Source organism: Neopsephotus bourkii, unplaced genomic scaffold, assembly GCF_033783945.1.
Source record: "Neopsephotus bourkii isolate Nb327-2 ecotype Australia unplaced genomic scaffold, CSIRO-AGI_Nbou_v1 NB_318, whole genome shotgun sequence".
Lineage (NCBI taxonomy): Eukaryota > Metazoa > Chordata > Aves > Psittaciformes > Psittacidae > Neopsephotus > Neopsephotus bourkii.
This window is the reverse complement of record NW_026900826.1, coordinates 3204608-3230355: the sequence shown is the minus strand read 5'-3', so window position 1 is coordinate 3230355 and position 25748 is coordinate 3204608. Positions and strand designations below refer to the sequence as shown.

Here is a 25748-nt window from a genome sequence, read left to right as displayed (position 1 = left end):
ATTATGCATGCAAGAGCATCAAATGGTGCACCAAAGAGAATGTTTATACATGCTGAATAGTGGGGAGAATACAGCTCTGCAATAGGAAAGGCAGTGTAGTGTCAAGGTTTATCAGTAAGCTAAGGATACAGCAATCCATGTTACAGGATACTAAATAAAGAAATAAAAAAAGTCAAGGAAAAATGAGAACTTAAACCCAAGGTTTTGGGGTATAAAATATTAAGATTGATGAAAACTTTAATAGGTGAATTATTTTCAAATATTTTATTTAGAGAACTATGAACTATTTTCTAATAATGCCCTTTACATAGTTGCATCTATAGAAAGCTAGTGGAGTGAGAGCAAAAAGAAGTAGCATTAAAAGAACCTTCCATCACAAACAATTGGTTCATCTACAAAAGTAAACCAAACACAAATAAATCAAAGAGAACATTACATAAATATTTGCCCCATCAAATAGAAATTCAGTGTCAGAATTTGGCATTTAGGGTTGATTTGTGAGCGTAGGAAAATACAGTATGCAGTTAGTGTACGGAGCACTACAGCTCTTCATTTGTCTAGAAGGTTGTTGGTACAATGTAAACAGAGCATTTCTAATGATATCCTCAAATTAACAGATCATAAGTCATTGAGCCAGGAGTGAGGGAAACTATCCTAGTTTTCTACATGTTTGGCAGCCACTAGCTTTTTACAGGCTGCTGTATATACGTTTAATTACATCAGCCTCTTCCTTGTCCAGGATGCCCTTGTCCACATAAGCATCAGCCTGCTCGTCAATGAAATCTCTCAGCTTTGAAAGATCATAGTCTGAAAAATAAGAATTCATTTTGTACAATGAGTCACTGCCATTACACTGCTTCACCTAAGAAACAATGTCATTGTAAAGTTTATCCAAGAAATGCACTTTATCCATCATGAAGAGAATTCAATACAAGTGCAACTTGTGAAAACAATGCAAAAAACCCTACCACCTGCACGAAGTCTTTTTACACATCATGGCACTTTTAATATTGAAAGGGAATAATCATCTCTTCTTCTTGATTGCTTGCTGGCAAATGCTAAAGACAGATTATTTTCTGGTCCAGAGATCTGATGTTCTAGCCTGCATGGCAAAAACTGTCGTTAAAACCCTGTTTTCACAGTTGTCATGGATTCAAAAGAGGGTATTAAATTGACTGTTTCCTAAAGAAATCCCAGTGAAATTCCCTCTTAATACAAACACTTGTAGTGAAAATTCACTAAAGCAACTTCCTGAAAATAAAAAACATGCTTACCTTGATACAGAACATTATATCCTGACATAAAAAATACTGCAGTGAGTAGTCTTTCTGAGAGTGTTAGGGTCAAAGTAGTCTTTGACAACCTTTGTTTATTAGTCTTTCACGATCTCCAATACAGTGCTGAAAGGTCCTTCCTCCTTTTCCAATAGATGGGTGCCACTATGCAGCATCTAAGCATTAACTAGCCTTTTCCTATGCCAGAAAACATCACTATTTTCCATGAAAAAAATCTGCTGTAGAGCAATCTTTTAAATAACAAAAGGCTAACCTATTGTGTAGTCATAATTCTGGGAACAGATCCAGTATATTTTCACAGAAACATGATGCAAGTTTTGGTTACACTATTTAAGAATTAAATCGTTAGCATTACAAATTAGTAGTGTGGAAAACATCTGTGTCTCTTAAGGGTCCATACCAAGTTAAATAAACTAATATATTTCACAAAAATAGGTACATCCTGATTTTTTTCAGTATAAGTTACTTATTTCATGGGTAGAACCTTCAGACTATATTAATACCAATTTTGTGATGTAGGCCCATGTATATCATCATATACCAATAAGTGGAAGGACCTTCTCTCAAACTATACATTCGTAGCAAACCAGGCAATAATGATTTTCTGTCTTTTTATAGTTGAGTGACCAAAACTGGGTAGAAATAGAAAGACATTAAGAAGCAAATTAATGCTTGCCATCATTTTTGTAACAGTATAAGGCAATTTCAAGTGTGTAATACAGAAAATTGATATTCAGAACTCCGCACTCCTGCAGAAGAGTCTTCCTATATCTGAGTTAACAGGAATTCTGCCATTTGCTGTACTTTGGTCAGGATTTCATGTCTGGTCTGTTACCAGCACAACTGAAGAAGATGTAATCTGTTTGTGTCTCCATCCTGTCTGAGTAACCGGGACAAACAGTACCTAGCAACTTATCATTAAGGCTGGGAGATTTCATTTATGTTGACAGAATGAGAGTCTCCAGTGAAAGACACCATGGAATGGAAATTAACTGAAGAATAAATACTAAATTAACATAATATCCACATTATTTGCATTAACATTTCCGAGCTTATTTTTCTTCTTAGAGTTGCAAATACTATTTTAGATCATGAAGCGGACATGTGAAGGTTTCATTACTACACATTTTATGAGATTATAAGCATTATGATATTATCCAATTTGGCTAATTTTTATATCTCATGGCAATTTAATTGGATTTTTTTCTATGAACTGATATCAGTTAACTTATAATACTTATTTAAAACCTATTAATTTTTACAAGTAATTAGAAAAATCATTTTTGATTTATATTCACCACAACAGCTGCAACATTACATTTTCCTGTAAAACTGCTATAGTAAATGAAGTGAGCTCTTATTTGCATATTCAAAACAAGCCACTTGCCATTGCAATTAATTATGAAATTAACTTTCATTCCTAAATGGCTACTGTTAGTGTTATGAAACTATACCTAAGTATTTTGTGAAAAACCTGAACCTGTTATTTGCATGTATTAACTGGGTGACTCACAGTTATGTTCTTTGGAGACTAACTGGAATAGAATACCCAGCAGCCAGTGTCTACTTGTGGAAGTGATGTTAATTTACACAGGAGAGGAGCTGGTTTTAAAGATCACTGGATTCAGAGATGAAGCCATGTCTGGGAGATACTAAGGATAGGCCAACAGAGCCTATAGATTTGACAAGTTTCTCTTTAAATTATACAGACCACTAAGTTTACTTGCTTACTTAACAGGAAATTGAATTTTTTTTTTTAAACTGGCAAAATGCAAGTTAACATTTCCAGTGTCATCAGTCATTGAATGAACAACAATTTCTACTGGAATTCATACAAAATCAAGTTTCTATGAATACCTGCCTGAAGAAAACCTAAAGCTCTCCAAGTATGTTTGGTGAGTAAAACAGTCCATGAACAGGTGCGGAAAAGATTGGCTATTTTAATACATAAATTCCTTGTGAACCACTTTTCTGCCAGCTCCCAGGTGCTAGCTGAAAGTGAGAAAATGATTGATGAACACATCAATACTACCTAATCTTGTATGGAAGAAATGCAGCGCAATGCATTCACAGTTAGATAAGCTTACCCTGCTTGCACTTTCTTTAACGTCATCCCAGGAGAACTGAATTAGCATTTTACAAAAATAAGAAGTATAGAAATGCACAATAAAGATCATGTATCAGAAAAGTCAGAACACTGTTCTAATTCTGTCATAACTTACACTTACTTTCAGGGCCATTTCCATTGCCAGAGGGCAATAAAGATATTTTAGTGCAAATGAAAATCCATCTACACAGCAAGCATCTCTCTTAATGCATTCACAGGCACATAAAATGCTATTGATCTGCAGTCACAGCCATTTTCATGCTGCATCAGTGCAGAGGGGAGGTTACTATGAAGAGGAGTGAGAAGCTGCTCAGTCACCATGCGTGATACAGAGAAATAATCATACATGACTGAGATCTAATTACTATAATAAGTACATTGATAAACAGAAACATGTATTAGAATTGGCAGAAAAACTCTTGAGCAAATAGATATGCTGCTGCTAATTGCCACTGTCGCTATGGTGTGGAAATGATTTTAGAGATGGAAAAATTTTTAGAAAGTCCTTTCTGTTAAGGAGGTTTCTGTATAGGCAAGTTAATGTGTTGGGCTGTGGGCATGCACTTATCTCTGAAATGTAATTCATATGGAGATCAATATCTCTGAAATGTAATTCATATGGAGTTCAATTCACGGAGAGGGTGGCTAGATTACCCACGGCTAATCTCATCTTGGATTCCCCTCTGCTTGGCTGGTGCAAGGATCCTTCTTGCCAGGCACCAGTCACACCTAAGGGATTGATCCCTTGGCTAGGAACCTTCACTTACAGAGAGAGTGATGCCAGAAGATGCAGCAATGGCAATGAGAAGGGACAGAGGGCTGGTTTTAAGTAAGATCTTCAAGGCAAAATTGGTATGGATAAATAAAGATCTGAAAAGTAAAATGGAAATCTTCCCTCCAGCTGTCATACAGCCCTGCCTCTGAGAAAGTCAAATGTGGAGCAGCTGCTGAACATGCCCTGTGCAGCTGCTTCAGTCACTGCTCTGCTTATACACAGCTTTGTGTGAGAGCTACAAGTCATTACAGTTGATTTGGGCTGTAATCCAATGTGTTACACTGTTAGTGACATAAATTTGTATCTTAACTATTTATGGTAATGAAACAAAACTTGTTGCTTTTTGTGATGGCATGCACAGTGCTAGCCAGATATGCTGTGCTATTCTAGACACATCCAGACATTTATTCATGTACAAAACGGTAGTTGAAAGATATACTGAACTAAGAAATGAAGCACTAGACAAAACTGATGTCCTGTTTCCCAGTGACAGCAGACCACCGTGACTACCTGGACAGCACTTATAGCTGCTGTCACTGCCTGTTCTGTGGTCAGTGGCTCTTCAAGCCAGTTTACATAAATTTCTCTTAGTTTACTACTTTCATTCATTGATTTAACTTTCACCTGACCTAAATTATTTAACTCTAACACCACTAATTGTCACTATAACCTAGACAGCACATTTTCACGTTATTATTTAACTTACAGCATACTGCTGAGTTACACAACACAATTTAAATTGCATGTTTTATAATGTATATGGTGCCCACCCCAATGTCAAGGCTTTTTATGTCATACCTTCTTTGTTACCTTGTTTGTTGTGTTTTTTTAGCCATTCTATGTTCTTCCTGATTGCTTCCAAATATGCCTCAGCTTTCCCTAGAGGAAAGGGTGAGAGAGAAATTGGGCACTTAGATCAATGAATAATGCAGCTTGTTTAACAGGGAACAGCAAAGGCAGATTAAAACTATTCTTAGTTTCTGTTTAAAAGCTGAGTCCTGTCAAGCTTAGTCAGGCGAAAGTCCCACAGATGGCTAGCAGGTTTTGTGTGTGCAAGATGAGTCATCCACAAACTCAGGACCATGGCTTTTTTGATCTTTATATATAGCTTTTGGTGGTATGCATATGGGGATCAAAAGCAACCTGTAACTTCTTGTTCATAATTGTTCAGCAAAGATGAAGTTGCTAAGACAGCAAGGAATGACTTAAATAAGGCTGAGAGCTTTGAGAATCTGTTCATATACAAGTGTCAGAAAACTCCTCCATAGAGTAGTACTAACGGCATATAACAAATCTAAGATTGTAATATTTTGGAAAGACAAGTTGAAAAACAGCTACTTCTAATTTACTGAGATACAGCATGTATTACAATTACCATGATAACTCCTTGTTATAGCTGAAATTTTAAAGTGATGGCTATTTTGTACCAGAAATCACACAGGACAGAATTAGTTCAAGGATTACCTAATCAGGTCCATAAGAAAATATTCCAGCTAATGGGTTTTGAATTCTTAACTTGGCTGGAGCTTTATTGATGTAATGTCCTTACATTTGTCAGGGAAAAAAAACCAACTGCTAGTGTGATTAGCTTGTAGAAGGCTACTACTGCCAACTATGCATGTCTGGTCCCATTAGTAAATGGATATTAGCTATACCATGATTTTTCATCTGGAAGCACAGGATTAGCCTTATGGTAAATTAATCTGTGAAAGAGCAAAGGGCATTGCATGATGAGAGAAAGAATTAAATAGGGATCCAATTTAAATTTCCTAAAAGCTATTGGGCTGAACATTTTTCTGAAGGTAAAGGAAAATAACCTGAACCAAATTGAACAGACACATTTTCTTCAGACAAGAGATGCTATTTATCACTTCCAGCAGGTGACAGTTTTTCTTTACTGTGAAATTAGGGAGCTATCTTGAGCTATTTTTTATGCTTAAATAACCATTGCTGGAAAAGCCACCTTCTGTCTGTGAGTGGCTGATAGTTTACGTCTGCACTGCCCACAGGACTGAAACAGGTGACCAATGAACTACAATCTACTGTAGTCTTGATTACTGCAATTCATTACTGAGCATGTTGCTGTGAAAACATGCATCCAAAAAAGTACAGGCATAAACCAGCATCAGCACAAAATAGATGAGAAGCATTTTTTTAACAAACGGAGTATAAAATACAGATGTTTATGCTGGATCTTTAACAAGAAGAACTCACTGAAAGGTTTCTGCACCAATAAACATCCTTTCAGAAGTTCATCACTGCAAGGAGGCAGTGTCCTCTGCAGATTTGGTTTGAGAGATAGCAGCTGATTTGCACCCCATGGACAGGGAGTCTTCAGCTAGTACAATCTAATGTAGCATGGCACATGGCATTATGCTTGCTAAGGCAACTATGATACTAGAAGTATTACTGTGCTAAGTTTTCTTATTGAGACAGTAACTGTAATAGGCTCTCAAAGTTATGCAAAACATGTTAATTGCTGATGACCCTTAGCCTCTGCCAAGTTGTGTCACTTTGCATAACTTTTCAGTTCCTTAACAGCTTGTTCTAACACAAGCTAGAGAAATCAGTGGGCTTAGAATACTGAACATCCTGATGAGCTGAATTCACTGAAAAAAAACACACGTGAAGATGCAAAATCTCTGTGCACTTCATATTGCTCTCAAAAGAGGCTGTGAGTTCTATAAAAGATTATGGCCTTACTCAGCAAATAAGTACACTTCTGAATCAAGCTGTGGTGTGCTGACCCCCAGTAACCACAAATTGAAGATATTTATGCTAACATAATGGAAAAACAATACTGAAGGTAGGAAAACATTCCAATCACTTGGAGAGTACACATGTAGCAAAAGCAATGACTCTTATACCTCTGGGCTCTTCACTGTTTCCTGCTGCATTTTGTTCTTCATTTTTTGTAGAATCCTTTGAAATTTCATATTCCTTTTCCATTTTAGCCGCTTCTTCTTTTGTACTGTCTGCTTCTTCACTACTTTTGTCTAAAGTAAGAGCAATTTTGTATCAAGTGTATTAAAAGCACTTTTAAATCACATCAACACAATCTCTAGGAAGTAAAATAATCTGACTGATGATTGAGGAAGAACCTCACTGAAGTGGCTCAGAGTGGTTTCTAAAGGTCATCTATACCCCAGATCTCTGGAAACAGGAATGCGTGCTTCTGCTCTTTACAAACAGTAGCTGAACGCAGGTGACTAAAATGTAATAATATGTAGTCCATAAAGGCCCATTACTTTGTGCAGAGAAAAGTAAGAAATTTGCATTTACTAGATTCAAAGTTGACAAAAATTGGGGGTTTTATTATTTAAGTCTTAAAAAGCATTGATACAGCTTGCTTTTGTATGTGTGTAATGTCTGCATTCTACAGAAGAACAGTGAACATACTTCTCAAAAATTAGGTAAGTAGAAATTCCTCTTGTGTGTTTTGGAATCCAAGCTGTGGCTACAGGTCCTTGAGGGACTGTATCTTTACCTGGCAGTCTGGCTTCTAAAGCAATTTGCATGCTTTTAACTGAATATGTTAAAAAGATGTGTTATCCAGGAAAGAAAACTATAGAATAAGTACCTGCTGGTAGCTTTGGTCTGGTTTTCGTGGAAGGATTCTCAAGCTTCTTCTTTGTCTGCTCAGCTATCATTGTATCTAAGTTTTCTAGAAATCAAGGCAACACAAAACCCCAGTTATTCTTCAACAGATATTTTCCAGAATCTATACTGAATTCTCTACAGCACTGCTTTGAATGGGAAGGTGAAATCTAAACAGTCTTCATCCTTGCCTCTGAAGAATTAATGCACTAAGAGAACAAACAAATGGCTATATGGAACTTTGATAAATCTTATTAAAAAAATTAACAACTAAATCATGACAATAGGTGCACCAAGTAGACCCAATATTAATAAAGACAGTAAATTCTGCATATATATTGTAATTATTTATATCACATAAGTCACAAGACATAAATAACAATATCTGTAGCAATTTATTCTGATGAAAACAATGAAAGGGTTTAACCTCCACAAAGCATACAAGACTATGAAATATGTGCTTCATCCTGGTAGGAAACTATTATCTGAAACTGCTTATCTGTCTGGATTTGATATGATTTCATTGGAAAAAGAAGTCTAATAAAAGGTTTAAAATTATATTTAGATGAAATAAGTATGTAAATCAAACTGACTAAAACACATTTTTTCAAAGTTGCTGAAGTCAAGCATTTACCTTAAAACCCAGTGGACAGCCGTTGCCATGTATACAGCTCTAGAAGCCTAGACAATGTATGTCAATGCAAATTTCAGGAATAATTTGAAAGTAAAAGCACCTTTTTATCAAGAGGGATGTTTTAGATATAAGTATTGTATGCTTATGTGTGGGGAGAAAAAGGTTCTTGTGATACAGTGCTTTACAGATATTCACAAATACCTATTCTAAATATTCCAAATGTGTTTTCTTCATCAGGGACTGTAGTGATAGGACAAAGGGTAATGAGTTCAAACTTAAACAGGGGAAGTTCAGGTTAGATATAAGAAAGAAATTCTTCTCTGTGAGGCTGGTGAGGCGCTGGCACAGGTTGCCCAGTGAAGCTGTGGCTGCCCCTTCCCTAGCAGTGTTCAAGGCCAGGTTGGACATAGCTTGGAGCAACCTGGTCTAGTGGAAGGTATCACTGCCCATGGCAGGGGTTTGGAACTAGAGGATATTATTCCAATCCAAACTGTTCCTTTGATTATATAATTCTAAATACAGAACATCATACAGTGCCATTTTTCCTCAGTCATATTATGGTCACGGTGTTGAATTTTTTTTCCTTTTGTTAACTTCTTTTTTTTTTAAGGTTTAATTAAACATGGATCCAAAATCTGATAGATGTTTGTGCGGTATTTTTGAGAGACTTGGTTTTGAATTGTCAATATTCTCTCTATATAAACAGATAAAAGAGTATGAGATGTGGTAACTGTTTGTAAAACAGATATAGGGCAAGAAAATATTTTGGATTATATCTTCTGTGTAATGCCAACATTTTATCCATCAACAAGGAGCATCTTTTTCCATCAGAAAGATACTCAGCACTGAAACCCAAAGACTAGGTTTTTAGCAAGCACATCTCTCTCCATGGCAGATCACTGTAAGCGATTCTGCCTGCCATCTGACCGGAAATCACATAATCCTGTCTGCCTGATTGTTAGTTACATAAAATGAAAATATAAGCAGTTTTTGTTGGCACCCTGCCTGATTGCACCCAGACAATTCTATATCACTTCATGGTTGTTGTTATTTTTTTGTGAAAACTCTTATCATTTGGTACGCGTCCTTTTAATGTGATTTCTGACCTTGCTGTATGCCCTAAGGTAAGCAGGTCAGGGCTGGGTTACAAGCTGGATCAGACAGACTAATGAAGAAAAAACCAAGCCAGAATTACAGTGGTGGTATTGATGCCTCACTAATCACTTGATCCAACGCTTATTGAAAGGACTGTAAACATCTCTTTCAGTTGAGCTTAAGATACTATTTTTTATCCTGAATCAGTATCATACTAGTATTCCAGCAGGAATATAAGGGTTCTTCTGTTGCAAGAGGCACAGTTTTTAGAATAAGATTATACAGCTGAGAACTTAAAAACCCTTTGTAAATTCAAGTGAATAGATTATTCTTCTACACTAAGTCATGCAAAAGTGTCACTGGTTTAAGATCTTAATTCAGCAAAATTTATTAAAGTAGGCTTAATTTTAAGTATAATAGCATTTTAAAATAGGACTATTTAAGTGCTTAAAATGCAACATATACATAAGTGCATTGATTCCTATCTTGCTACCTGGGTGTCACATCAACATGCATCTCAAGATTTCATAAGCAGCTGTATTTTCTGTGTGACAGAGGAGTTAATTATGTAAGCCTGTTCACATTTACGGGGATTATGCGGTGTACCTACATATGTATCATTGAGAAAATATTAACAGAGAATCCCAGTTCTTCCTGAAGAGGATTTATTGCCCTTTCCCCCCCCTCCTTTAGAATTACCTGTCTTGAACAGCTGGTATTGTTTCAAAACATGTTTGTGCCTGTCATATTTGGCTAGGCCAGGGCTGAACAATGTTTGCTCTGAGTTAGGCTGATGGAGTGAGTCATCTTCTCAACTGAGATGTGCCTGGCCAGCAGCTAAGCAATTGCATGTCAAATTTGGAGGTCTAACAAGAATTGATTACTTTTCCGGTATCGTTTCCCTAGCAACATGACTTTTACAGAGGAAGTTTAGAAAGATACTGACCTTTCCCCAGAGCTGGCCACTTACTTGAAATGGCACTAATTAAAACAACGGAACAATAACTACTGAGCTAATGGAAGTGACCTACGTTGGTAAAATAGGTCACTCCTCTGGTGGCTGGCTTTCTGCGGAGCACTATAATCTCGTCACTGGAACCAGACACCAGGAGTCAGGAGATCTGGCTTCTGCCTTGCCTCACTTTCTAACTTGATCGTTAATCTGGGATAACTCACTGAAGCATTCATGCTGCAGGAGGGCTCCTATTTTGAGTAGGCATTCTGAGACACCCTAAGCCCACGTTCTACAGGCACTACACTTGGACTAGATGATCTTTTGAGGTCCCTTCCAATCTCTAACATACTGTGATACTGTGATACACACCAATAGATCCTATTAATTGCAGCTGAAAATGCAAATTCCTAGCAGTTTTCAAACTTGCCAGTCCTCTGAGTTGGGCATCCAAAAATCTGAATTGCATAAAACCAGAATGCTTTCCTGTACTCTGGGACAAAGCACTGTGGTAACACCCTTCAAACCCATGGAAAAAGACACTGTGTGAAAAAATATTACAAACTAAATTATTTTTTCTCATTAGAGAGGCAGACTCTAACATACCCATCCAAACATTTACAAATTGATAATGGAAGCCTGAAATGGACCCTTCTCTATAGGGTCCAGTCTGTCTGCCTATAGATAGACAGATTTACAGTGTTTTCTGCACTCTTGCGCACTTCCTGTAAAGGGTTTTTTCATCTGCATAATTGTCTTGCACCCGGGAGGCAGTTTCACATTCTGTCCTCATCAAATTGACTGAAGCTGAGATTTCATGTCATTAAGGTTCCACAGAAAGACCTGCTTTGCTGCTGTTTTCATACAGCATAGATAGGCTGTGTTTATTAATGATAGATAAAATTAGTTTAATGAGGTCATACACTGCAGCAAGCTTCAGCTGGAAAGCTTTGTGCTGATGACTGCTTGTATGAGATGCACATATTTCATGCATTAAAAAAGCACAGTTCTCCCAGGGCTCTGTCTCCTTCAGTAGATGATCCTTAAGAGCTCATAAAGCTTTTTTTTCATCTGTGACAAAACTCAGGACATTACAGCATTTGCTTGTGACTGTTCTGTGGGGAATAGCATACCTGATTAATTCTTTGGCCAAATCTTCCTTTTAGTTTGCATGAGTGCGGGTCCAAGAACTGTCAGTATCCACTGGATTTTCACCAGTGTAGTCAAAAGCAGAGTTTAACCTTTAGTTAGCTCATACATGTATCTTGCATTTGTCACATAAACTGCTTAAACTGTGATGAGCAAGAGAAGACCCTCCATTGTGGAATTACAGATGGGTCTCAGCCTTGCAAATCTCCTGTTCCTTTCTAACTCCCTGCCTTACAAGATAACAGCATTTTCTTTTAGAATCTTCCTATTTGACAGATTTTTCACAATGGTGCCATGAGGAATGACATGTTGGATGACAAACTCAAGGTAGTGGCATCACTTGTAAATGCATTGCATGCAAGATAGATGGTGAGAGTGATTTGAAATACAAACAACAGCAGTATCGCTTGGCAATCAGATTAAAACCTGTTTCCTTTGCATGGCTCCAGGTCTCCTAGAGCTACGTGGTGTAGTCCTTTCCTAATCCTTTCCCATTCTGAGGTTGCTACATGGCCTGTGTGCACATTTTGATAGCATGCACTTTAAAAGCATGATGGTTTGGGACTGAAGTAGCATGCAGCCGCCTCTACTGCAAGAGTGGGATGGAGCTTAATTCTGACAGTTCAGTGACACCTTCTTTACCCTGCACCCACATCATCATCTCAAATCATAACTTATGGTCTCGGTGCTCATCTGTCAACAGAGATACTGAATTCAGAAAGTAAGGGGATTTTTTTATGCAGCTATTATATACAGTGAGAGAAAATAAAAGCACTGCACTCCTTTCTTCAGAAATGCAAGCCACTTGGTAGGATGCAAAGCCTAGGTTTTCAAGCACTAAGCAATATACTTGTCAAAAGAGACACTATGGAGATGGAGATTTCTTACAAAGTATCCAGTTGGGAAAGCATAGAGGAGGCAGTGAAGGGAAATGGAAGGAGAAGTAATACATTTGCAAGAAAAAGTTGCAAACATAAAGGGTAGATAGTGATAAGGAAAGAACTGTAATATATTCATTCTGGCTCTTGAACACATGATTTGATAGTCATGTAACAGGATTACTAATTCTTTTTCTCATCACAAAACTACTCTGGATCTCTCCCAGAAAGATTCCTGAGAAAATTTAGATTGTATGGATACTGGAAATAACATGCTCTCACTGCCACTCTCAGGTGATGCCCACTTTACTGTAGTGTGTGGCGGCCCTGGTTTTTAAGACCTGGGAGGTCAGCTGTAATAGAATTTTCACACTGTAGCTACCCATTTTTTTCCTCTGCACTAAGTTTGAATGACAGAAAATAGGTGATAGGATCTAAGCAGTGGGGGTGACAAAACATTCCAAGGCAAAAGCAGCATGGGACAGACATGGGTGAGGCATGGGATAGAGCTACAGAAAGAAAAGCTATAAAGTTGCAGTGGGGTCTGTGATTAATGTACTTCCTAGGTTCCAGTCTTATCTGGGACCTTTGCACGCTCTCTGTCCCCACATCCTTTTATTTTACCTTCATGCAAATTCATCTTGGTTTTAGCTGTATTATAAAATACTGTCCATGCCTTTCATCTCCCAAGTCAAAATGAAGGAAAGAACAAAAGGTTAACATGATACTGTCCATTTACCACTTGCACCTTCCCTCACCCCTCTGAAATCACACAGTCTGCGTCAGGGAGCATCTGCTGGGGACAGTGAGTAAGGGAAGGTGATGCCAGTCCGTGCTGTGATCTGCTCTTTGCCTCACACCTTTGGCTCTGTGCCTGTTTGTGCCTAAACAAATATCAGGATCAGATCTTTGGCCTGCAGTATCTGTGCTGATGAGAACTTCAAGCATTAATGACAGTATTCAAACAAGTCCTCCTTGACCAAGAAAAGGCCAGACTGCACCTACTATGCACTGGCCTATGCCAAGGAAATTGCAGAGCTCTATCTTGATCAGAAGTGAAGCTGTGGAGGCTACCAAGTGCAAATGTGAGAGGCAGAACAGAATAGCTATTACATATTCCCTAGCGTGCAGAGGCAGGGACATGATACAAATCATGTCCACTAAAAATAGGGGACTTTCTGCTTCTTCTATTTCCCCTGTGGCCTCAGGGGGAATTTCATGCTCAGTCTGTCTAAAAGAGTATTATAGTAGAACAACATGAAACAGTAACTTTAGGAAAGGACAAACTGATGAGTGCATGTATACCTCGGCAATAGTTTACCAATGAACCATCCACCTCCCTATTGCTAGTGCACCTAGTTTATTGCTAGTGCAATCCTGAAGTTTGGCCTTCTTTCCAATTGTCCATGGAGAACAAATGATGAGGGGGTAGAAGAGGTAAATAGAGACATCTGTTCATGTCCATTTCTAACCAACACAATCTCCTACTCAGTCACGGGGGAGAGTGTGGATTCTGACTGAGTCAGAGGCAAAGGGAGGTGGTGTGCGAGATGGCTTTGGTTTGGTCTATGCAGGGAGGCAACTGTGACTCAAACACTGCATACGGAGGAGCTGGAGCAATTTCTCCATTTCCCTCCTAATTAAAGGGGGGGTTTGTTCCCCACACAGTCTGCAGTGGGCTATATGTTATACACTGACTCCAGTAAGTAAAATGCTCTACAAGGAGGTGAAAAGTGGGATCTCCCTCAGAAAGAGCAAAGCTATGTAGTGCTTAAACTTAGTTTTCTTCCCACACTTTGCCTCTTTTCCAACTTTGTTCAGTTTTGGAAGATACAGAGCCCTGATTCAGAAACTGAAAACAAAATCACCAACCTCAATCATGTGATGTGATAAAATACGCAGTATCATGGTGAAGCTTCTATATCTCTGTGAGAGAGAGAAGTACTGATGGCAAAAGTTTGTGCTACATGTACCAGTCAATAAGTGAGAACTCCATGCATGAATATAATGTGCACATAACTAATTTGCATTTCTAGGGTAATAGTTCATCAGATAACGCAACTTTCATTTGGTTGGGGTGGCAATAGATAAATTTGCTACAAACCTACTCTTGTAGGCACCTTACAGTGGGAGAATATAATCAATGTACTTTTTACAAAGAGTTCATGCCTACACAGTGGTGCCTCTTAGGAATTCGTCTAGCATCTCTCAAAGCTCTCTTTTAGTTATGGTCCACTAGGCTCTAATTAAAAATATTTCCTAGAACGGTTCTAAAAATCACTCATTATTTTGGTCTTATTGGTGGGAGATGATTTACAAATACATCTGAACAAACTGGCAGGAACCATTTGTTCCTACTTCTAAGCTGACAACAATGTTATTAAAATGTATTACAAAACTATAGTTTACTTTACATAATTACTACAAACAGAGCTTTTACCAGGATGGTAGTGGACTGGTATGCTTTCATTTTAAAATTAGCTGGATAGCCTGGTGTATGCAGGAAAAGACACTCAGCACACAAAAAATTCCTCTTTGTGTGGTGTAGGCAAATATTTTCCTTAACATTTATCTGCCCTGTGATAGATGGCTTTGCTAGAAAAGCTCTCACAGTGAATCTTCACCATGACACTACTCAGCAGACAGAAGGAAAATGAAGAAAAGTATGGTATTATTCCCAAACTAGCATTCAAACAGCAAAATATCTACACAATGCATTCCTTATTCTGCTCTGCTGAAATCAAAGGGAGTGGCTTGAAAAGACCTTTTTCTCTTGAAGCACTATGAAGGATAAAGCCCTTTCAGTTCTGCATGGAAAATACAGTATCAGCTATTTATGCAACAGAAACAGTCTGAACACCATGAATAATGAAATAATGCTGAATCAGTCATAACTTCTCTGAAAGTTTCTTCCTGCTTTCTGCTGGTCATTATGTGGAGAGATTCCAACTCTTTCATTCCATTCTGTCACTGCATCCTTGCCAACAGCAATCATTGTTTCAATAGCTACCCTAAGTCCCTCATAATATTCAGCCTGTTCAGTGATAACAGCCTGTGCCTCTGGCAGGCTGCAGCAAGCAAGGAGAGTTCAACTGTTTGGGCAGCATTTGCTGGATGCTGACAAGCAACCCATACGTGGGTAAGTTGATACCACAGTTGGATCTAATTAATAAGACACCTGTGTAATCGAGATCCTGTGTCATATGATTAATTACCTTATGCTTTCTGTACCAAGAATGTCCATTAATTTAATTGCAAAAATGATATTAGAGCAGCTTTCAATCTTCAGAAGGCAGATGGGCTTTCTAGAAGGATTTCTGAAAGCCTTTGAGCAGGGTAGACATATATCACAAGGCCTTCACTCCACAGAAGAATTTGTGCCCAGTACAATGAAATACAGCATTCATAGTTAAGGAAGTAAAGAGTGATGGAAAATAGTGGCATTTTGCCACAGGAGGGCAATTATCACGTATGATGTATTTCAGCTGAACATGGTTTGTATCAGTTTGTTACAGCCTGTCTTTAATGCTTCCAGAGCTATACTTTCTGAATAGATACTGTAAAAGGTAGGCAGTACTTTTCTCCTGGCTTTCCGGGTTCTTAGTTACATATTTAGCATATGGAAAGATTTCAAATTTCTATTTAATATTGAATATTAAAACATGAACTTCCCCCTCTTTGTGTTTGTATGTATGTGCATGTGTGTTTTTCTTGCACCACACTGCAGCTAGATCCTTTGTAACTTAAAGCTAAACCTAATAAAATCATTCACTGCAGCAGCAAGATACTTTCCCCTAGAGTAGGATACAATGATGATGACATAATGCTGTGGTTTCCAAATCCCAAACCAGCTGTTACTGGTATATGCATTCAAAGTCACTGTCTCTGCATCTGTGCGAGAGGCACAAAAGCTTGTGACTTGATTGAGTAAATGATTTATTATTTTGAATGTATAATTCAGGGACATAGCTTATGCATGGCTTCAGCCACAGAGTGGGGAAAAGTAATTTAGGCAGCTTCCTACTGTAATAGAACAGAGAAAGGATATAATCCATCTGCACAGACCCAGTATGCAAAAAGCTGCCCATTTTAAAAATTGTTTCTTCTCTCTGCCAGTCATTCATACTAATTCCTTTATCTGCTATAAATAAACACAGCTGGGCATCAATCCCCTAACCTAAACTGCACCAGAAACACAGTACCTATTCAAGCATTACTGGGTATATTATGATGTAACTTCTAGTTGAATAAGGGTGGCAGTGAAACTGCTGCCATGCTTAGGGATACTGCAAGAAGCTAAGATTCTCCAGTGCTTGCTGTTCTTGAATCTTTGACAGTATTAGCCCAATAAATGAAGGACAGTTTTAAAGCAATTTCTTAACAGCAAGTCTAAAAAAAGAATACCACAGAAGCAACTTGAGACCTATGAGAAAGCTTTTTCCACTACAGTAAGTTGCTTTGATGGAGTACAAAATCCATCTCTTCATAAATCACTCATTTGCAAGGCAGAGTCTGGATACATCAGTTGATAGTCCTACTTTAAATCCAGACTGAATCAGACCTCTGAACCTAATCCCTGCCTTCCGTACTATGTCATCATGGCAATTTGTTTCCAGGGATACAGTATTTATTTACTCGAAGTAAAGCCAATGTGAACAACTGCCCAGAATTTTAGCAGGAAAAAATGCATCCCTAGTGTAATTCCATTGTCTGAGTGGTCTTGCATCAGGGATGAATTTAGTCTATGAAGTTTTGGCACAAGACTATCAGTGAGGGCAATATATGCTCAGACTGTTTTATCTTCATTTGTAGAATGCCACTGAAACCACTGAGCTTGTAACCAACCATTTCTTTGTGTTTACCTTTCTTTAAATGTATGGTTAACCAGAGAAGTAAAGAGCTGAACTGTAGCAGAAGTAGTAAAAACATTGTAAAATTCAAGGACTTCTCACAGAAAATAAAGGGATAATCTTGGTTAGAGCTATAATGAATTCTTTAGAGAAGAGGTGCAATCATGAACTGAATGTGAATTATGATACACTGGATTTTTGCAGCCAAGTAATTGATAATCCATACAGTTACAGTTTCGTGAGTAAACCATGTATCTGCAATGGCCCATATCAAACAAGCCAGCAGAAATAATGAAAGATCACTGCCAGTCCCATCTCTGTAATGGGCTGATTTATTAAACTGAGAAATTACCCTGATGTAAACAAAACCTTTTCAGGCTAACCCAGACCAGGAATGCTTAAGAGAAATAAAAGGTTTGTGCAGAGCTTATGCAGATGAGCCCTCCTGTAGCTTTGCTTGTTATCTAGAAAGGCTACCAACAGTTAACAGAAAAGTTTGTAAAAACCAGGAGAGGTGTATGAAAAAGCAGAACAAAACAGAACAACACCAGGCTGTTCCAACATCCCTCTTCAGGGAATTTCACAAAGTCTGCATAGCCACAGACTCTAAAACAGATCCAGGAGAAAGTGCTTCAAAAGCTACTCCTGTGCCAGGATGTAATGCTTTCCATGGGCAGTATAAGTTTTATTTGGTAGAAGACTATAGCGTTAGGTCCCATCTACTGTAGCTAGTTACAAGTGACAGATGAAAGATACTGAAGTGCTGGATTCTTTTTAGAAAATGCAGGTACCTGATCCACATCAATATAACTGAGCAAAACACTAATCTTCCTGTGACATTAAAGCCATTGAAATCGAGTGCGCTTCACAGGTGTGAAAGTGGAATAATCTTCTGAATACATGTCTGATAAATAACCTTTCCTTCATTTGATGGAAATATTAAAGCAGTTTGGAATTCAACATTGCTATAATGAATGATGAATCATTTCCAGGTACAGCTTTAACATTTTGAATGAACAAGTCTAAAACAGGATTCATAAAGGCAAAAAAGAAAAGATAATTACCACTATTAGTAAAGTAAGAACATAGCCTTAATAACACTGTTGCATAAAGTATGTGCTCTCACCCAGATAGGAAACCCCTTCTTCTGGTGTGATTGTTCCATATTTAACCATCATCTTCACAAAATCAATCAGGGTTTTCATAATAGTTATCAAGGTCTCTTTCTCTTTTGCCTCTGTATCTGCATGAGGAGATAAAGCAAAACTAGTCAGAGTTCAGGTAACTTGGAAAACTCAGTTCTGCAGATTCTGCATAAACTTAACGCATAAAAAATTACCTACTCACTAAAGTAAAATGCTGTGCTGATTAGCAAAGAGAGCTCCTATATATATTTCCTTTTAAATTGCTCCTGCAAAGTACAGCTGGATATACTTTAAAAATTCAGGGCTTGGTTCTTCATAGCTTTTTGTCTTGAAGGTCTACATTATGGAAGGCAAATGGTATGAATTCCATTTTACAGATAAGAAAACTAAACACACTGAGATGAAGTGACGTGACAGAGTTCAAATTGCTTCAAAGAGGGCACATATAGGCTCTGTATGAGGAAGATAGCTCAGAGATCCTTTCTCTTATAAGATCCATGAGTTCAATTGCAAAAAATATAAAGTATCTCAAATGAGATTGTTAGCATGCACAATACCATGGCTTAGGTACTGGGAAAACATAATATTGCATGGTTGGAAAGATCCTGACTCCAGAATGGAATACAAAGAATGATTTTTCATTATAAAAATCAGTCTTTCTTGCCCATACGTATCTCTTATCTTCACAATCATTGCTTATCTGCTGAACAATATGACTCTCTTTCTCCATTAGCAGCATGAAACTCCTCCATCACACAGTTTACACAAGCTCTTCCTGCACCACAGGTTGTTGTTGAAAGACCCAACAGAGCCAGGGAACACTGTCAGGTAGGGACAGTCAGAAGTATACTCCCAGCCTTGCTGAGGGTCAGCCCCTTTAGAGAGCTGCTCAGCAGGTTTTTTATTGCTGCCTGCAGTTTAACAAATATCTGTAGGATGCAACTGAATTGAATCCCTTGCCCTCCAGCATGATGCAAGCCAGCAGGTGAACAGCATAAAACAGGAGACAGGCAGAGATTTGCAGCCAGTGAGACCTGGTTTGATTTGCTTGATAACCTGTTATACCCAACATGCCTTTCTGCTTTGTGAGTAGAAAAAGAGAAACAGCAAGCATACAGAACTGCTATGTTAACATGCAAAGAACAGGAAGAAGAGTATGAAGTCTGTAGATTGGACTTGAGCAAAACATGCCCTCAGGTTTTAGCTCTCCACTCAGGTGTTTATGAGGACAGTCTGAAGCAAGATTAAGCCTCCTGCAGGACAAGGAATCTACAGAATAAACTGTTGCTGACTGTGCTGGAAAGAGCAGAAGATATGCTGGCTGCAGAGGGTGAGAGTGGGTGTGTGGCAGAGCATGCTGACAAAGGGACTGTGGCAAGGTGCCACAGTATTGCCTGAAATAACTGGAAGGCAATGATGTCTAGCACCGGAATAGGAAGAGACATGCAGGGCTTTCATTGCAATAAACAACAAATCTGTGGTCTGTGAAAAGGCTGGGTGGCTCAGACTCATTTACTGGTACCATCACTGGGAGAATTCTGCTGTGGCTTATTCGTATCTCTGTTGGCTTAAAAGACACGAATGTTACTGGAAAGATCTCTGGAGAAAACAATTTGCCAGTTTTTCCATCAAGCCGTTACGGGAATGAAAAGAATTCAGGAGTCCTGAATCTTACAGCACAAGATGGGAAGGGCGACCTAGGTCACACAGTTTGCAGTTTTGAGTGCTGTTCCTCCCAGTGTTTTGTCATACTCACTAATCATTAATTTCTGCTACTAATCATTAATTTCTGCTGTGCATCTTAGAGAATGCTTTTAAAGCACATGGTCTTTTGGCAACTGGAGCAGCTGTGGGGAAGGGAAAGCATGAGAACAAAACAGAGAAAATGCAGATTTTCTAACTTTTTTTCTAATTATTCCTGTAAACACACAATGAGCTCACCTGAGTTGAGGCTTTTTAATAGTGCATAAAAGTTTGGAAAATATTGGAGGTCTTCAAAATTCTCTTCAGAGGGCAGCTCATTTCTTCTTTCCAAGATATTAGATGATGACCATGTGTTATCAAGTGTATCATCAATTTCTCCATTAACGAAACTATCCTGATCAGCTTTGCTTGGTATCTCCATAAAAGACATAAAAATAGTATCTATAAGCACATTGCTTTTGGTGATAGACTTAATAATGCAATAAATAGTATCTGATGCCAACATTTTCCTAATTATGCGGTGAAGACTATATTATTTTCTCAAAGTTATTTCAATTTGGCATTTGACTTAAACCTCAGAGTAACTCACAATTCGTTTTTCTCTCTAATGGAATTTCTTTAAGAACACCTTTGCTTCCACACTGAACTAATTTTTCCCTAAAGCAAAGCAGTGTATTGGTCTGCTTGTACGTTTGACAGATGAATCAAAATAATTAGCTAAGAAGTTACCATTCTTTCCTGTTGCTTCCCTTTTGTATCACTCTCTGCTCTGCTTGGAGGGTAATCAAAATCTTCAGACTCCTTCTCACGGTCCTTCGCTTCATTTGCAATTAGCTGCTGTAAAACCTCTGCTACTTCATCTTCCAGGGTATAGGCCTGACTCTCTGTAATCTGTTAAAACATTTGTGCAGAGTACTTATAGAATACTGTGGTTTTCCTAGATTAATTGTCGATATGAAACTTGAGCTTTGTAAATAGGTTACTTCAAATATGTTTGCTTCAAAGCTAAGCACAGACAAGTTAGGTTAATACATTTACTGATGGATATGTTTATACATATAGACATATATACATGTCTATAGTCTTACAAAGATATATATACACACATACAAACACACATGAAATAGGTGGGTATACTTAAAAAACACCCACCCACCCATACAGCCTCCAGCAGGAAAGCAAAGCAATATAGGGCTTGACACACTTAAGAGTCCAGCTCGAAAGATGGAGCTGCAAGTGCAGTATACATGTGTATATACTTGTGTATGTGTATAAATACGTATGTCCTGCAACATATCAGTGGGATTCAGCATGCAACAGCTACTTGCAAGATCTATTGCAGGAAAGATAAGGTTTGTATTTGAAACTATAAGGAACCCACACTGAAGTGACTAAAACCATTGAGACATCTAGAGGTGGGAGACAAACTCAGTCTTGCTAAAAATCAGTAACAATGAGGTATGTATCCCCAGCTAACCAGCACCATTATATGCTTGCTGATGACAATAATTAGTAGGTGGATAGGAATAGGCTCAGGCCTTTCCCCATAAGCATCCAAATGAAAAAATACAAAAGATCTCGATGAGAATGAGAAGAGAAATTACAGGAAAAATGAGAGCAGACATGGGAGGAGTACAGTCACTGAATGTTTTCTCAACATCAGAAACATCCTGCAGCTTGGCCTATTTTTTGCAAAGCTATCACAGGAACAACAATATTATTGCAATGTGCCCAAATAACTCAAGAAGTTTGCCTGGACCCTAAATCCCAACCATTTTCACTCACGTCAGCAGGACACAGAGCTCATCCAATTGCTTTTTAAAAGTGCATTAAACCAACCCACAAACCAGCTGAATGAAGTGTTAAGAAGATACTTACTAGCCCCAGATTTAGAAGTTTTGATACAATCTTGTCAAACACTCCTCTGTCATTTTCCTCATAAATTCTTGCAGCAATTTTTTGTACAATGTCTTCAGCAGTCAAAGGAGTGCCATCTAGCTGATGCAGACCATCTGGATCATCTGAAAGGATTACAGTTTAACTGTGTGCTGAGTGTCCTAACTCATTTGGATTAGACATCTTGTAAAAGAAGTATCTGCCCACATCTTTCCCTCTTCAGAGCAAACCAGCACTTTTTAGACACATTAGGAATATACTTTGATACACACTTTAGAGCCCATTACATCACTCCCAGTAAAAAGTTCTTTGTGTTCATTTTCCACACCTGAAAAATGCCTTTTTGACTTGTTCTTTTGAAAGAGCAAAGATGAACGTCAGGAGCATACTCTCCTGCTTATAGAGAAAGAATGTAAGAATGAGAGAATACTGCTCACATATCTGCTTATATGCATCTTCCTAGTACCAGCTTCCATTGTATGGCCACTTAGACAAAAACTGACCATGACAAAACAGCATACTATCTCCTTGTCTGGATTTCAACAAATGAAGTTTTAATTATGTGATCGTTACTTATGGCAAATAATATCATAATGACTAATGGGAAAGTGAATATGATGAGGTAACCTTGGTCTGTGATCAGCATACTTCGATATAATTAAAAAGATCCTGAGCTAAATGCTGCTCACAGCTCTCAGAGGACTCACTTAAAGTACAAGTCAATTAACTACTCCTGTAGTAAAGGCAAGTATTCTTTCGCCTTTGGTAACTTTTAGTTTTGTGATAAAGAGAATTATCTAGCATTGCACAGAACACTTGGAAGAAATATATGTGATTTAGCTCTATATAAAAGTGTATCTTCCTTTCAAACCAGAATAAATATATTTTCATTTAAAAGCATGTCCAATTTTCCTTCCATCAAATCTAAATTGCTAAAAAACATAATGCAAATTACACAGTTGTATTTTCCTCCACAGAAGAAGACTCTGAAAATCAACAGCAATTCTTTTGTCTTGTGTTTCAAAACCTAATTCTAATATGACAAGGTTCCACTACTGGAGGTAATCAAAACTGCATTCCAGTAACAAGGGTGAGTGAAAAATTCATAACTGCAATCAGACGAAAAGAGAAGTCTAACCTAAAGTTCACCAAAAGATAATTACAGAATACCTTGGAATTTATAATCCCGCCCACTTTTAGTGGAGTCATAGTCATCCACAAGCCTGCGGTTCTTGGTGGAGTCTGCATCATCCATGGCCAGTTGCTGTTCATACAAAGAGCTTCTAATTGACTCCCTCTCCTTTTCATTCCTCTCTCTTTCTGCTACTGATTTTAGCAGATTCAGGTCATCGACAAAGGAATAATTCCTGAAGTCTGGCTTATTTTCTGGAAAATATATCAATGCACACATGATATAAATCTTACACCTCTTTGAATCCATTATGAACATTGCTATAAACCTATGAAAAATGTTTTACCTGTGGGAGCTATCTTCCTATTCTTGTCTGCCTCAGCTTCAGCAATCTGATATACAAAGATAAAACAAGTAAAACAACAAACAGGCAGAAGGAATAAACATTATGTGATCTCTTAATTTATCAATATCAGCAGAAGCCTTAATGCCTGATCTTCACTCTTAGTAAGAAGTTTGCCTTAACAAGTAGAACATGATTTAGCACTTTGCACTTGTCAGTTCCAGCACACCCTTTGTTCAGAATCAAACATTATGAGAAGCTGCGATAGGCTTTCCATTTAAAGATAAATGCCAGTTACATTTTCTCACTTCAATCAAAGCTCCTGCTATATTCCTGTAGGAAGTCAATACAAAAGGGCAATATACCTGTGAGCTGCTGGAGCTGACAACCTGCTTTTGGAATGCTGGACAGTAAAACTCTATGTGCCAGTTCTCTATTTTGTATTCAAGGCCATCAATATTTACTTTACTGAGAAATCTATTAACTCATTTGTTAAGCTATGAGGATATTCATGGATCTGGTACCTGAAGGCTCAAAACATTATGGAAAACCCAAACCAAAAAACATTATAATAATTTTTATTTAACTTACCTGTTCCTCCAAAGGTCTTTCTACGCTTAATTGTCTGTTGTGTATAGCTTTATCTAGAATAAAAAAACCACACACATATATACACTCATTTATATCATGCATGCAACTACAAAAGGACAGCACGTTTTTTCTTCTAGTTTTCTCTCATAAAACACAGTCTTAAATCTGATGCCAACTGCTACTTCATGTAAAAAAAAAATCAGTGTTTCTAGAAGAATGAGAATACAATAAAGTCAAATATATAAACAAAGCATAATTGTCTGGGGCAGGAGAGGTTCTGCAAAAAAATATAGTACAAATACAGATACAGACTTAGTAACCCCTTTCTGATTAAAAAAAACTAGTAAAAAGAAAAGGGGGGGGGGGGGGAATGCTGTAAGAGATTGACTAAAATAGCAATAATCGGATTGGCACAACCAAGAGATTAAAAATCTCTTACATCCCGAATACCAGAGACTGGGAGTGAGAGAGAGACTTGTGCAGAAACTGCTGTGGAATGGCTGAAGACATCTCTTGGAAAAAACTGAAACAATTCAGAGCTTTTCCCTCTACCAGCACCTATCCACTTTCATATTAGATTGCAACTTCAGTGATCCAGTGTCTTGCACCAGGAATATTGTTTCTTTAGGATCTAATTGCTTTTAGTCAAGTGGAAGGAAAGTTTTTACTTTATCTGTACCCTGGGAAACTTTCCCCCTTCATAGAAAATGGAGAAAATGTGTTAAGGAAGGCGCTTACCTTTGCCCCCGGGCTTCGGGAAGCAGTGCGCCCGGCTTGCCAGCAGCGACAGCACCTGCACCACGACGGCCAGCTTGAGGAACATCTTGCTGCCGCTCAGCCCTCTCGGAGGGCGAGCCTGGACCGGAGCTGGGGCCGCTGCCCGCGAGGTTGCTGCCCGCACCGCCCCGGCGGGCGTTCAGCGCAGCGCAGCCGCTGCCCGGCGGGCGCTGTCCAGCGGTGCGGTGCTGAAGCCGCAGAGCGCAGCCGAGCAGAACCGGCCACCGCGCTCTGCCCGCGTCCCCACGACCGCAGAAATGGTCGAGACCGTCCCCGCGCCGGCCCCGGGCAGGGGGGAGGAGACGGGGGAGGGCGGAGCATGCGCGCCCCGCTCCGCGCCCGCTGCCCCGGCGCTCCCGCCCCCGGGGGAGAAGGACCGGAACCTCCGCGGTGTGTCCCGCCGCCTGCGGGAGCGGGGCCGCCAGGGGTGGTGGTGCGGTGCGGTGCGGTGCGGAGCTGGAGGCCGCAGCCGCTCTGGCAGCAACTCTGCGGGGAAGCTGTGGCCGGAGTGGGGAGGCCTTGTGCGCACGCCTCCGGAGCTGGGGAAGTGCAATGCGGCCTTGCAGAGGGGGCCGGGGATCACGTACATCTAGCCCAGACCTTCCCACGGCAAAGGCACAGCCACCAGCGATGCTTCTCATACAGAGAGAGGATCACGCTCTTCAACATTTAGAATTAAAACCAAGCAGTAGCCGAGATGGCCACAAGCATGTCAGCTAATTCTGAACAGGTTCATAAATTAAAATCTAGCCCTTGCAGACACAGAGCATCAACAGATCCCTAGAAATGAGCAGACATTTTCAGCGGGTTGTGGCAGAACAAAGGATT

General features: G+C 38.9%; 1 protein-coding gene across 2 annotated transcripts; it reads right to left on the bottom strand.

Annotated features, from left to right (window-relative positions):
• Nucleotides 1-249: 249 nt before the first annotated feature.
• On the bottom strand, nucleotides 250-25179 carry SCG3 (secretogranin III). 2 transcript variants are annotated; one of them, XM_061347413.1, is made up of 12 exons: nucleotides 24882-25179; nucleotides 24144-24196; nucleotides 23556-23601; nucleotides 23248-23463; nucleotides 22060-22202; nucleotides 20911-21072; nucleotides 20419-20596; nucleotides 18459-18575; nucleotides 7758-7841; nucleotides 7045-7173; nucleotides 4988-5056; nucleotides 250-807 (listed from the first exon to the last, which is right to left on the bottom strand). In XM_061347413.1, the coding sequence occupies exons 1-12, from the start codon at nucleotides 24964-24966 to the stop codon at nucleotides 689-691; spliced, it is 1401 nt and encodes a 466-aa protein (XP_061203397.1). In that variant the 5' UTR covers nucleotides 24967-25179; the 3' UTR covers nucleotides 250-688. The 2 variants fall into 2 exon arrangements, with proteins under 2 accessions (XP_061203397.1, XP_061203396.1); XM_061347412.1 differs by having other exon boundaries at nucleotides 4976-5056; nucleotides 24882-25178.
• Between the last annotated feature and the right edge of the window lie 569 nt (nucleotides 25180-25748).